Source organism: Hyperolius riggenbachi, chromosome 12 (genome assembly GCF_040937935.1).
Source record: "Hyperolius riggenbachi isolate aHypRig1 chromosome 12, aHypRig1.pri, whole genome shotgun sequence".
NCBI classification, from domain to species: domain Eukaryota; kingdom Metazoa; phylum Chordata; class Amphibia; order Anura; family Hyperoliidae; genus Hyperolius; species Hyperolius riggenbachi.
The window spans coordinates 238,017,363-238,031,523 of record NC_090657.1 but is presented as its reverse complement, the minus strand read 5'-3'; the positions used below and the strand labels follow the sequence as shown (position 1 = coordinate 238,031,523).

At 49.1% G+C, this 14,161-nt stretch overlaps 1 protein-coding gene across 6 annotated transcripts in view; it reads left to right on the top strand.

Annotated features, from left to right (window-relative positions):
* The window catches only part of TTYH2 (tweety family member 2), a 170,255-nt gene that overhangs the window by 123,069 nt on the left and 33,025 nt on the right, over positions 1-14,161 (top strand). For all 6 annotated transcript variants that reach the window (XM_068262559.1, XM_068262563.1, XM_068262564.1 and 3 more), the window contains 2 exons: positions 6,583-6,675; positions 12,302-12,394. In XM_068262559.1, coding sequence (XP_068118660.1) covers positions 6,583-6,675; positions 12,302-12,394 — 186 coding nt within the window. The remainder of the gene's footprint in view (positions 1-6,582; positions 6,676-12,301; positions 12,395-14,161) is intronic.

Sequence of the window (14,161 nt, the reverse complement as noted above, 5' to 3'; positions counted from 1 at the left end):
TCATTACTTCACAGACTGCTCTGAAAGACTCATTTTGAATGCTGAGTGTTGTGTAATCTGCACATATTATAGGATGATGCAATGTTAGAAAAAACACTATATACCTGAAAATAAAAATATGAGAATATTTTCTTTGCTGCTAATCTTCTAGTAATTATTCATAGTACACAACCAATTCATTATATCATATATTTTTTTTTCGCTTCAGTGTCTCTTTAAAGACAGGAGATAAGCTTAGTGAATTGAGGCCAATATCTTTAATTTGTTTACACACTCCGTAAAATCCTGAAAAAAACAACATAAACCAATTTCATTAATCCTCTCACTCTCACTTCATACATACTTAAAGTGTAATTGTCGGGCATAAAATAAAAAATCAATTCTTTATTTTTATCTGGTGAACAAGTAATAAGGATGCTAACCAGGCAATCCAAAAGGTAAAATCTCTATTACTTTTCTTGCTGATAAATGATCATTCCCCAGTTTACCTGACTCTTATTTGGTAAGTTGCCGCACAAAGGAAGCTGCAGGGCATGCTGGGTTGTCCTTTTTTGCTTCTGTACATTAGTTTAGTCTGAGGGGAAATAAAGAAGCAAAAAAAGACAACCCAGCATGCCCTGCAACTTCCTTTGTGCGGCAACGTACCAAATAAGTCAGGTAGACTGGGGAATGATCATTTATAAACAAGAAAAGTAACAGTGATTTTAACTTTTGGATTGCCTGATTAGCATCCTTATTACTTGTTCACCAGATAAAAATAAAGAATTGATTTTTTGATTTTATGCCCGGCAGTTACACTTTAAGTAACGACCACACAGGAGGGCTCTTCTGATTCTCTATAAGCTGTGCAGAAAACAGTCAATAGGCCATAGAAGGCGCGGTGCTTAAACACAGTAATTGCAGCGATCATTTCTGATACTTATATTAAAACTCTATTAAAAATCAGTTCATGCTCGGCAGATTCACCTTAGAGGTTTTCTCATATGTATGTCCTCCAAATATATTCTTTATATACTCATATATACTTCTCCAATCTTAATTTGGATGTAATTAGTTATAACTCACAGTCAGGGCGTATAGCCCGATCTCCATTACCCAATATACACCCCAGGGAGTCCACAGTCTTCCGCGACTAACATTGTCGCTCTCCGTGATTGATCCAACCTGGGAGTGTTGTCGGGTCCCCGTGATGACAATTGATCTATTCACAGCCTCCCACCACCGGCGGTTCTGCTCACGTGAGCGCCACTCTGGCTGACAGGTCCAATGCGCTGCTCCCTGCACTTCCACACTCAACTGTTTCCGGCTGATGTCAAATTAGGTGACGTCACCTGGAGTCTTGGAACGTCATAGACGGGCGGCCGCTGCGCGCTTACACGGCCAACCCAGTTCATTAGATCAATATCATTTTACTGTCCTTAATCCTCTACACGTTTCAGCTGATAAAAACGTCAGCCTTCATAATTTGTTCATGTTTGGTACACTTTACCCCTATGGCAGACTTGGAAAAAAAGACAGCACCAACCGTCCTTATCTATAAACATACCCGTGTGTGTGTATATGTATAATATATATTAATATAAATATATATATATATATATATATATATATATATATATATATATATATATATATATATACATACACACGCCACACACACCATACATTACATACATACATACAGCATGCATGCTTGTTCAGGGGCTATGTCTAAAAGTATTAGAGGCAGGGGATCAGCAGGTCAGACAGGCAACTTGCATTGTTTAAAAGGAAATAAATATGGCAGCCTCCATATCCCTCTCGCTACAGCTGTCCTTAAAGTCCAGACAAATGCAAGTGGCGTTCCACTAGTTAGTATTCCACCAACATTACTTGGAAAATCGCTTTGACTGCATCTGCCAGCTCAGGTGTTCTTTAATGACAGACCACTTTTTGATGATCAATCCTAACCTCCTCTGTAATCCTGACGAGGAACGCTAGCGTTCTAACCATAACTGATAAAGATAACGTCACCTGACCAATACCCCAACCATAAGCCTAATCACCATTTGACTGTCATTGCCTGCTTCAAAACCTCCTGCTTAACCTTGTGGGGGACCGCATGTAGTAAATCCTACGTAGGATTTACGCCACCTGCCATTTCCGCTCCCGACGTGATCAGGCGCACCCGAGAGTCATATGACAGCTGACATCTCCCCTCTGTGATCAGTAGCCATCGCGATTGGCTCCTGATCATGTGATCACTACGATCGCCGGCCGATTGTAGTGATCACTATTGAGCAGCAGGGGTAGGAGGGAAGGGAGAGGACGGGGACTCACCTTCCTAACGTTCCCCCCGCAACCGTCACTCCCGTCCGCTCTTGCCGGCATCCCTGCTCGCTCTGCCTTAAAGAGGAACTCCAGTGAAAATAATGTAATAAAAAAGTGCTTCATTTTTACAATAATTATGTATAAATGATTTAGTCAGTGTTTGCTCATTGTAAAACCTTCCTCTCTCTGATTTACATTCTGACATTGATCACATGGTGACATTTTTACTGCTGGTAGGTGATGTCGGTGGAAGGAGATGCTTCTTGCTTTTTTGGCAGTTGGAAACAGCTGTAAACAGAAAGGGAGTATCAACTACTGATTGGGATGAAGTTAAATTTTTGGTTACAGTTTCTCTTTAAAGTGATCCTTAAGTCAACTATAAAAAATGAGATTTACTCACCTGGGGCTTCCCTCAGCCCCCTGCAGCTGTCCTGTGCCCTCGCAGCCCCGCTCTGACGCTCCAGGACCCGCCGGCGAACACAGGAGGCAATAGCAGTATAGGGGGCGATATACAGGCTGGGAACGCGAACAATCACTCGAATTCCCATGCCTGTCGGCCGGTGACGGCCAAACCGAAAGTGTTCGCCGGCGGGTCCTGGAGCGTCAGAGCGGGGCTGCGAGGGCACCGATCGGCTGCTGGGGGCTGAGGGAAGCCCCAGGTGAGTAAATCTCATTTTTTATAGTTGACTTAAGGTTCACGGCTTACTGACGTCAAGCCGCGACCCGGAACTTAATGGCAGTACAAGTGGGGATGCCGGCGAGGGCGGAGGGGGCTAGAGCTACTCATCGTTCGAGCCTGGGAGGTGAGCAAAGGCTGCTGGCAATACGGAGGACACCTGGCTATACTGGGGACACCATGCCTAGCTAATTATACTGGGGATTTGGCTGCCGGACCCCCTTCCCCCAAACACCCCCCTTCCCGCATGTAAAATGGCCTGGTCCTTAAGGGGGGTTAGGCAGCTGGTCCCCAGAGGGTTACAGAGGAGCTTTAAAAAAATTAATGAATAAAATAGTTTATTTACAATACTGATTTATAAATTATTTAGTCACTGTAAGCCCATTGTACAATCTTTCCTCAACCTGATTTACATTCTATCAGAGATGGCGGCATCTTTACTGCCGGCAAGGTGAATCACTGTGAATATATATTTTTAATTTTCCACTGTGTAGTGGGCAGTGCAGATACTTATCTAAGAGGGAGTTCTCTGGATCCTTCAGAGGCTTCCCGTGTCCTCCTGGAGACCACCGCGGCTGCCCGAGACCCTCTTGAAGATCGCGCCACGCTCCTCTTCATGCACAAATGCGGCTGCACCTTAGCAATAGCCGCTTGTGCAGGAGCGGCACTGGCTTACTGCGCAGGCACGGCCGTACTTCCCAGACTGAAGAGAAGCCGGGTCATAATCAGAAATCTGATCGGATTTCTTTAGGGGGTCTGGGAGTGGCGACTGGAGGATGGCGTAGGAATCTAAGGCAGGATCCATAGGCTTCTCTTTTCTCAAGTAATTATGTGTTTTGTTTTTTTTTACATTAGCTTTGCCTTGGGTACATTTTAGAGGGTTGCTGAAGCCAAAAAAAAACCCAGTTAAACTTACCCTGGGGTCTTGCAGCTTCCTGGAGTCATCCTGTGCCTGCGTTGTCTTTCTGAGTCCCTCCAGCGAGCAGCGGCAACCCCTGTAAAGCTGGCTAGTCAGAGCCTACGGCGCATGCGCAGCCCTGAGCCATGCGCACCCTGATTGCCGGGAGCGTTCTGCACATGTGCAGTAGCGATTTTTCCGTACTATGCATGCGTGCAATGCTACCGTGCATGGTCACAGGATGACTCCAGGGGGCTGCAAGAAGCCCCAGGCAAGTTAAACTGATTTTTTTTTGTTTTCCCTCTTTAGATTTCTGACATTGTCGGGCATGAAAAATTAGCTGAAAGCGGTATGCCCGACACAGTGTCAGGCATACCACCCAGCAGGTTTTCTAATACCCTATGTGCCCAGAGAATAGGTAAGCTAGCTATCAGCACTCCAGTACCTCTTAGCTAGCTATATACCCCAGTATAGGTGTTCCCCTGCAGCAATTTCTCTCCCCCCTCTACAGGGAAAGTGCTAGTACAGGATCCCCCTCCCTGAAGCGGTGTCATACCCTCCTCTCTCCCTCCGCAGCGCAGGATCCCCCCTGCAGCAGTGTCATCCCCTCTCTCCCTCCGCAGCGCAGGATCCCCCCTGCAGCAGTGTCATCCCCTCTCTCCCTCCGCAGCGCAGGATCCCCCCTGCAGCAGTGACCCCCCTCTCCCTTCCTCCGCAGCGCAGGATCCCTCTCCCTGAAGCAGTGTCATCCCCTCCTCTCTCCCTCTGCAGCACAGGATCCCCTCTGCAGCAGTGTCCCCCCCCCCCCCCCTCTCCCTTCCTCCGCAGCGATAGCAGGAAGGCGGCCAGTGCAGTTACTCAACGTGTCTCTTGCCCGTGGCAAACGCACCACCAACTCCGTCTTCTCTGCCCATGGTACCAGGGCAAGCAGCTTGATGACGGCATCAAGCCAACGCACCCCGATACCGTGGACAGAGACCAGAGCTGGTGGTGCAATTGGTGAGGGATGGAGGCACGGTGAGTAACAGCACCGGCTGCCCACTATTTCTGCAGAGGGAGGGAGAGAGGAGGGGGGACCAATGCTGCAGGGGGGATCCTGTACTGTGGAGGAAAAGAGTGGGGACACCGCTGCGGGGAGGGGGGGGGGGTCCTGTACTAGTGCTATTGTTGCAGACGGAGGGGGGGTCCTGTACTGGGGGCACCTATGGCTGGCTAACCAGTAGTGGAGCACCTATGGCTGGCTAACCTATACCGGGGCACCTTTACCTGGCTAACCTATACTGGGGCACCTATAGCTGGCAAACCTATACTGGGGCACCTATGGCTGGCTAACCAGTAGTAGAGCACCTATGGCTGGCTAACCTATACTGGGGCACCTATAGCTGGCAAACCTATACTGGGGCACCTATACCGGACTAACCTATACTGGGGCTTCTATAGATAGCTAAACTATCCCGGGGGCACCTATACTTGGCTACTTATACTGGGGGCAATTATACTCGCCATCAGCGTGCTGATCCCTCGTCGCGTACCTCCGATAGTGACATGTTCCCCAGCGATCGGTGCTGATGATGCCAGGGTCACGCAGCGTCATCAAAACTGCGTCTGGCGGCAAACTAAATTTTTTTTTTAATTGAATCCAATACAATAACCTTCGGGGATTTAGAAGATGGATGAGCATGACACGGTGGGCGACACAGGACAGGTAATGTATAAATGCACACACTGGTTACATTTATACACTGGGGAGGGGGGCAGTGGCGAGGCGGCGTACATGGCCGATTCCCGAGAGATTTCATGCTGGAATCGATCAGGAATCTGTCTGCTGTGTATGGGCAGCCAGCAGATCTCTCTCTAATCAGATTGGATCAGAGAGAGATTAGTCTCTTGGTGGAATCTGCCCATCATCTTTAGGTATATGGCGAGCTTTACATTCATATTACTGCACACTGAGCAGCTGCAGCTCAGAACTTGTGTAAAATGATCACAGATTTTCGGGAGTAAGTTTGAAATTTGATTTGATTTTGTGTTTCAAGCTTTTATTATACACAAAATGTACACTAGATCCATACCTCCCAACTTTTTGAGATGAGAAAAAGGGACACTTAAGCCATGCCCCTGCCACACCCCTGGCCACGCCCTCACCACGCCTCTAGTCACGCATACCATAAAGATTTCATAAGAAACATATGTTGTTTTATAATTCAAACCACACTGATCCTTTCTATCCTGGTTAATTTTCCTTCATAGTAACATTTTAAAATTCGTAATATATCCATTTAAAGGTTGGGAATAAAGTTTAGAGTCAATCAAACACATTTTTAGTGTTGCAATATATATATTTACATAGCAAGAGGGACAAAGTCCTGAAAAAGGGACAAATGAGGGTGAAAGAGGGACAGGGCTCCCAAAAAGGGACTGTCCCTACGAAAAAGGGATGGTTGGGAGCTATGCTTGCTTGCCACAAAAAAGTAGCTGGGAAAAAAAATGGTTATGAGAATGAATTGGATCACTTTTTGCACAGGAATCCAGCAGAAACTGAACGCCAGGGAGGTTAAACTCTGATTGCCAGTCCACCATCCTTCCCAAAAAAACAGAAGGTGCCACCTGTTAGCTCGAATATTGTAGGTTGTTGCTTGAATTGGTCTTCTGAGTATGACATTTTAATGCAAATCTTATTTCCTTTTTTTCCCCCAAGGCTCTAAACGCTTTCCAGAAATCTTTGAGCACGATGCAAATCCAGGTTCAGGGGTTGTTGCAGTTTGCGGTACCGATATTCCCCACTGCACAGGTGAGACCAACCCAGGGCAAAAGAGAGTTACTGTTAGCCAGATCTTGCTAGTAAAACTTTTGAATTTAGTGGACATGTCCAAAGTCTGTCCAGGGGCCCAAATGCGGCCCGCAGAGCATTTTCTGGTGGTCCCCAAAGCTCTCTACAGTTGTTCATTCCAATGCAAGTCGCAGGCTGTAGCTGCAGTGCCACATGCAGGGGGGCACCTTGTATAGTCACTCTGCCCCCCCTTTGTTTGCTTGTAGGTTATCAGCCACCACTGTAGAAGCAGCCACTAATTAGCAGCTACCACTATGCCATTAGCAGTAACAGCCACTGATTTGCAGCCGCCACTGTGCCAGCAGCAGTAACAGCCAGTGATTAGCACCCACCACTGTGCCTGCAGCAGTAACAGCCACTGATTAGCAGCCAGCCACTATGCCAGCAGCAGTACCAGCCACTGATTAGCAGCTGCCACTGTACCAGCAGCAGTAACAGCCACCGATTAGCAGCTGCCACTACGCCAGCAGCAGTAACTGCCACTGATTAGCAGCTGCCACTATGCCAGCAGCAGTAACAGCCAGTGATTAGCAGCTACCACTATGCCAGCAGCAGTAACAGCCACTGATTAGCAGCTGCCACTGTGCCAGCAGCAGTAACAGCCACTGATTAGCAGCTGCCACTATGCCAGCAGCAGTAGCAGCCACTGATTAGCAGCTGCAACTATGCCAGCAGCAGTAGCAGCCAGTGATTAGCAGCTGCCACTATGCCAGCAGCAGTAACAGCCAGTGATTAGCAGCTACCACTATGCCATCAGCAGTAACAGCCACTGATTAGCAGCTACCACTATGCCATCAGCAGTAACAGCCAGTGATTAGCAGTTACCACTGTGCCATCAGCAGTAACAGCCACTGATTAGCAGCTACCACTATGCCAGCAGCAGTAACAGCCACTGATTAGCAGCTGCCACTGTGCCAGCAGCAGTAACAGCCACTGATTAGCAGCTGCCACTGTACCAGCAGCAGTAACAGCCACTGATTAGCAGCTGCCACTGTGCCAGCAGCAGTAACAGCCACTGATTAGCAGCCACCACTGTGCCAGCAGCAGTAACAGTCACTGATTAGCAGCCGCCACTGTGCCAGCAGCAGTAATAGTCACTGATTTGCAGCCGCTACTGTGCCATCAGCAGTAACAGCAACAGATCAGCAGCCGCCACTGTGCCAGCAGCAGTAACAGCCACTGATTAGCAGCTACCACTATGCCAGCAGCAGTAACAGCCACTGATTAGCAGCTGCCACTGTGCCAGCAGCAGTAACAGCCACTGATTAGCAGCCGCCACTGTGCCAGCAGCAGTAACAGCCACTGATTAGCAGCTACCACTATGCCAGCAGCAGTAACAGCCACTGATTAGCAGCTGCCACTGTGCCAGCAGCAGTAGCAGCCACTGATTAGCAGCCGCCACTGTGCCAGCAGCAGTAACAGCCACTGATTAGCAGCCGCCACTATGCCAGCAGCAGTAACAGCCACTGATTAGCAGCCGCCACTGTGCCAGCAGCAGTAACAGCCACTGATTAGCAGCCGCCACTGTGCCAGCAGCAGTAATAGTCACTGATTTGCAGCCGCTACTGTGCCAGCAGCAGTAACAGCAACAGATCAGCAGCCGCCACTGTGCCAGCAGCAGTAACAGCCACTGTTTAGCAGCCACTTCTATGCCAGCAGCAGTAACAGCCACTGATTAGCAGCTACCACTATGCCAGCAGCAGTAACAGCCACTGATTAGCAGCTGCCACTGTGCCAGCAGCAGTAGCAGCCACTGATTAGCAGCCGCCACTGTGCCAGCAGCAGTAACAGCCACTGATTAGCAGCAGCCACTATGCCAGCAGCAGTAACAGCCACTGATTAGCAGCAGCCACTATGCCAGCAGCAGTAACAGCCACAGATCAGCAGCTGCCCCTGTGCCAGCAGCAGTAACAGCCACTGATTAGCAGCCGCCACTATGCCAGCAGCAGTAACAGCCACTGATTAGCAGCCGCCACTGTGCCAGCAGCAGTAACAGCCACTGATTAGCAGCCGCCACTATGCCAGCAGCAGTAACAGCCACTGATTAGCAGCCGCCACTGTGCCAGCAGCAGTAACAGCCACTGATTAGCAGCCGCCACTGTGCCAGCAGCAGTAATAGTCACTGATTTGCAGCCGCTACTGTGCCAGCAGCAGTAACAGCCACTGATTAGCAGCTGCCACTGTGCCAGCAGCAGTAACAGCCACTGATTAGCAGCTGCCACTGTGCCAGCAGCAGTAACAGCCACTGATTAGCAGCCACCACTGTGCCAGCAGCAGTAACAGCCACTGATTAGCAGCCACCACAGTGCCGGCAGCAGTAACAGCCACTGATTAGCAGCCTCCACTGTGCCAGCAGCAGTAACAGCCACTGATTAGCAGCTGCCACTGTGCCAGCAGCAGTAACAGCCACTGATTTGCAGCTGCTACTGTGCCAGCAGCAGTAACAGCCACTGATTAGCAGCCACCACTGTGCCAGCAGCAGTAACAGCCACTGATTAGCAGCCGCCACTGTGCCGGCAGCAGTAACAGCCACTGATTAGCAGCCACCACTATGCCAGCAGCAGTAACAGCCACTGATTAGCAGCCACCACTGTGCCAGCAGCAGTAACAGCCACTGATTAGCAGCCGCCACTGTGCCGGCAGCAGTAACAGCCACTGATTAGCAGCCACCACTGTGCCAGCAGCAGTAACAGCCACTGATTAGCAGCCGCCACTGTGCCAGCAGCAGTAACAGCCACTGATTAGCAGCCACCACAGTGCCGGCAGCAGTAACAGCCACTGATTAGCAGCCACCACTGTGCCAGCAGCAGTAACAGCCACTGATTAGCAGCTGTCACTGTGCCAGCAGCAGTAACAGCCACTGATTAGCAGACACCACTGTGCCAGCAGCAGTAACAGCCACTGATTAGCAGCCACCACAGTGCCGGCAGCAGTAACAGCCACTGATTAGCAGCCACCACAGTGCCGGCAGCAGTAACAGCCACTGATTAGCAGCCACCACTGTGCCAGCAGCAGTAACAGCCACTGATTAGCAGCTGCCACTGTGCCAGCAGCAGTAACAGCCACTGATTAGCAGCTGCCACTGTGCCAGCAGCAGTAACAGCCACTGATTAGCAGCTGCCACTGTGCCAGCAGCAGTAACAGCCACTGATTAGCAGCTGCCACTGTGCCAGCAGCAGTAACAGCCACTGATTAGCAGCTGCCACTGTGCCAACAGCAGTAACAGCCACTGATTAGCAGCAATAACAGGCACTGATTAGCAGCCGCCACTGTGCCAGCAGCAGTAACAGCCACAGATCAGCAGCCACCACTGTGCCAGCAGCAGTAACAGCCACTGATTAGCAGCCACCACTGTGCCAGCAGCAGTAACAGCCACTGATTAGCAGCCGCCACTGTGCCAGCAGCAGTAACAGCCACTGATTAGCAGCTGCCACTGTGCCAGCAGCAGTAACAGCCACTGATTAGCAGCTGCCACTGTGCCAGCAGCAGTAACAGCCACTGATTAGCAGCAGTAACAGTCACTGATTAGCAGCCGCCACTGTGCCAGCAGCAGTAATAGTCACTGATTTGCAGCCGCTACTGTGCCATCAGCAGTAACAGCAACAGATCAGCAGCCGCCACTGTGCCAGCAGCAGTAACAGCCACTGATTAGCAGCTACCACTATGCCAGCAGCAGTAACAGCCACTGATTAGCAGCTGCCACTGTGCCAGCAGCAGTAACAGCCACTGATTAGCAGCTACCACTATGCCAGCAGCAGTAACAGCCACTGATTAGCAGCTGCCACTGTGCCAGCAGCAGTAACAGCCACTGATTAGCAGCTACCACTGTGCCAGCAGCAGTAACAGCCACTGATTAGCAGCTGCCACTGTGCCAGCAGCAGTAACAGCCACTGATTAGCAGCAGTAACAGTCACTGATTAGCAGCCGCCACTGTGCCAGCAGCAGTAACAGCCACTGATTAGCAGCTACCACTATGCCAGCAGCAGTAACAGCCACTGATTAGCAACTGCCACTGTGCCAGCAGCAGTAACAGCCACTGATTAGCAGCTACCACTATGCCAGCAGCAGTAACAGCCACTGATTAGCAGCTGCCACTGTGCCAGCAGCAGTAACAGCCACTGATTAGCAGCTACCACTGTGCCAGCAGCAGTAACAGCCACTGATTAGCAGCTGCCACTGTGCCAGCAGCAGTAACAGCCACTGATTAGCAGCAGTAACAGTCACTGATTAGCAGCCGCCACTGTGCCAGCAGCAGTAACAGCCACTGATTAGCAGCTGCCACTGTGCCAGCAGCAGTAACAGCAACAGATCAGCAGCCGCCACTGTGCCACCAGCAGTAACAGCCACTGTTTAGCAGCCACTTCTATGCCACCAGCAGTAACAGCCACTGATTAGCAGCCGATAACTGCACACATTATGAAGAATGGTGGCTTAGTGGTTAGCACACTTGCCTTTCAGCGCTGGGTCCCTGTTTCCAATCCTAACCAGGGCACTATATGCACAGAGTTTACATATGCGCCTGGGTCATGCTGGTGGCTAGTAGCGATTTCTATGGATGGAATCGGGGGCAACAGGCAGTCACTTAGTCTGCATTTGATGTGAGGATTAGCTTAGCTGCTGCCACATGCATTTCAATGTGCAACTGCATCCCAGAAAACCATTTAATGAATAAAATAGGTAATTGTAGTATCTGAGCCACATGAATGATTTTTGCTTACAGCTCTGACATCACCTACAGTCCCTGTTCACTTTGAAGTTCTAGGAAATAGACAATGGGGTCAGTGGTCGTTACTTCAGCTAGAGGAGCAGCCAGGATTGCATTTGCTGAGGTGTGCTGGAGAGACAGCGCCACAGAATGCTCCTGGACCACGGACGCACCAGGTTTAGAATGTTTTTTCCCTGTTTTTTGTTCTCTAAATCTAGGTGCGTCTTATGGTCCGAAAAATACGGTAATCCGTATCCTCCTGAATTGGTCCTACAGGATACATACACTATACAATACATACATAGACATATCACTATGGTAGGGATTAGATTGTGAGCTCCTCTGAGGGGCAGTTAATGACCAGACAATATACTCTGTACAGTGCTGCAGAAGATGTTGGCGCTATATAAATACTAAATTATAATAATAGGTATTAAATGTCATAGGTATTTAGTGTACCTAATCAGCAAAAATTGTGTCTAATTTTGCTAGTCCGGCCCCCTAGCTCTCTCAGGAACGTCAATATGGCCCTTGGCCTAAAAGGTTTGGACACCCCTGGAATAGAGAAACCTGGAACAAGCATGCAGCCAGTGAGGTCACACCAGAGGCACAGCATCTACTCTGCATGCTCATTCCGGGGCCAGTGACTTACAGTATGAGAGGCGGAGCATCAGCACAGATGTCAGGCAACCGGCATTGTTTATTACGGAATAAAGATGGCAGCCTCCGTATCTCTCAGTTCAGGTTCCCTTCCACTCCCTAAGTCCTCCAAAACACATTTATTCAGCTTTGAACAGAGCAGGATAGGATGAAGTTATTAATTGATAAAGACTGGGTAGAGTTATTGTCAGTGAATGATCTGGGCATTGTTGTCCTTTTCAGAAAGACCTCCTGGGCATCCAGCTTCTGCTTAACTCCTCCGAATCTAACCTGCACCAGCTTACAGCTCTGCTGGACTGCCGAGGACTCCACAAGGTGAGCCATGGGGCTGTGTCTGCTGCACAGGGCAGCCAATCAGAATACGCATGCTTATCTGCTATATAATAGGCAGTAAATATAAACATTTGCTTGGCTGTGTGTATGGCAACAAGCTATGGCCTGAACCAGGGCCGCCAATAGGGCATCACAGGAGGGACGTTAGAATGGTGCCAGAGGTGAGGCTGCGGCCCGAACTGTGGCACTCTCCCCCCGAGACGAGGCTGGGCCTAACACATTACACATTGCCCGCCCCCTTCTCCTACGGGTGCACATCGCGGGTGCTGCCGATCACATACTGCATCTTGGACACGTGTTGTACTGCCACTCAGGTGGGGGAGTTGCAAATGCCACTCACTCTGGTCTGCAGTGGAAGTTAGGGGGGGAGGGATATCGCTGTGGGGGTAGGGGGGGATGCTTGGGGTGAAACCATCTGCTGCCTCCTCCACATTAGAAATTAAGGGGGGAGAGGATCTTATTAAAGGTGAGCAATTGGTCAATTTGTGCTTGTGTGTTGGGGGGGGAAGGGGGGTTGTATGGGGCCCAGAAATTTCTGGCGGAACCAGGCAACATCTACGTGATCCTAGCTCCTTGTGAAATGGGAAGGGGGTCAGGCCTACACATTCAGTGCATTTATGGCAAAGGCAGCAGAGAGTGAAGGGACTGGCAGGGCAGTGCTGAACTTGCCAGTTCTAGCTCTACTGCAAAGGACAATGAACTATATTTTACCTTTTTTCTATGTTGCTGTGACTTACAATAGGTAGTGAAAATCTGACACATCTGTCAGGTTTTAGACTAGTCTGTTGCATCATGGGGAATTCTTAGACTTTTCTGCATTTACAAAAGCACTTGCTGAACTGTAGGTGCTCAGGCCAATTGCCATAATAGTGTGCAAACGAGTAGGGGAACTGGCTGACATCTTTGTATAGATTATTTCCGTGGGAGTGCTTTTGTAAAGAATAAAGGTAGTGCAGAGAATTCCCCATGATGAGGTGGATTAGTCCAACATCTGTCAGACCGGTTAGCTTTTTACTACCTTTTGTAATGCTAGATACACACCATACAATTTTCTGGCAGATTTACCTGCCAGATCGATTATTTCCAACATGTCCGATCTGAATTTCGATTTTTCGATTTTCCAATCATTTTTTTTGATCTATGTTCATAGAACTGAACGAGAATCGATCGGAAAATTGTTCGAAATTTAGATCGGACATGTTGGAAATAATGGATCTGGCAAGTAAATCTGCCAGAAAATTGTATGGTGTGTGCCCAGCATAAGAGCAGGGACGGATCAAGACCAAGTTGCGCCTGGGGCAAGGTCAGGTTTTGGCGCCTAAAGGTCAGGTTTTGGCGCCTAAACTGCCATTTATTTTGCCGCCTTTTTAAGAATTCAACAAACTGCGCCTGGGGCAAGATACCCGCTTGCAACCGTCCCTGCATAAGAGACAGCAACATAGGAAAAAGGTCATCTATAATGCTTTGTACAATGGAAACATTTACATTTTATATGTATATATGTATTAGCAATTTTTCGTCTTTTAATGACCGCTAAATTCTGTTAATCTGTTGTTCCCTGAACTGGCTCTGTGTATAAACGTCTTGGTGGCTCTATTTTTATGAGGGTGACATCTAATGCAGGGCATACACGGCGCGATTCTCCCGCTCGATTCTGCAGGCGATACTCTTATCTTCCGCTCGTTTTTCTTATCTTTTTGCATTGTCTTCAATGCAGAATCGAGCGTGGAAACAATCGGGCGGGAGATC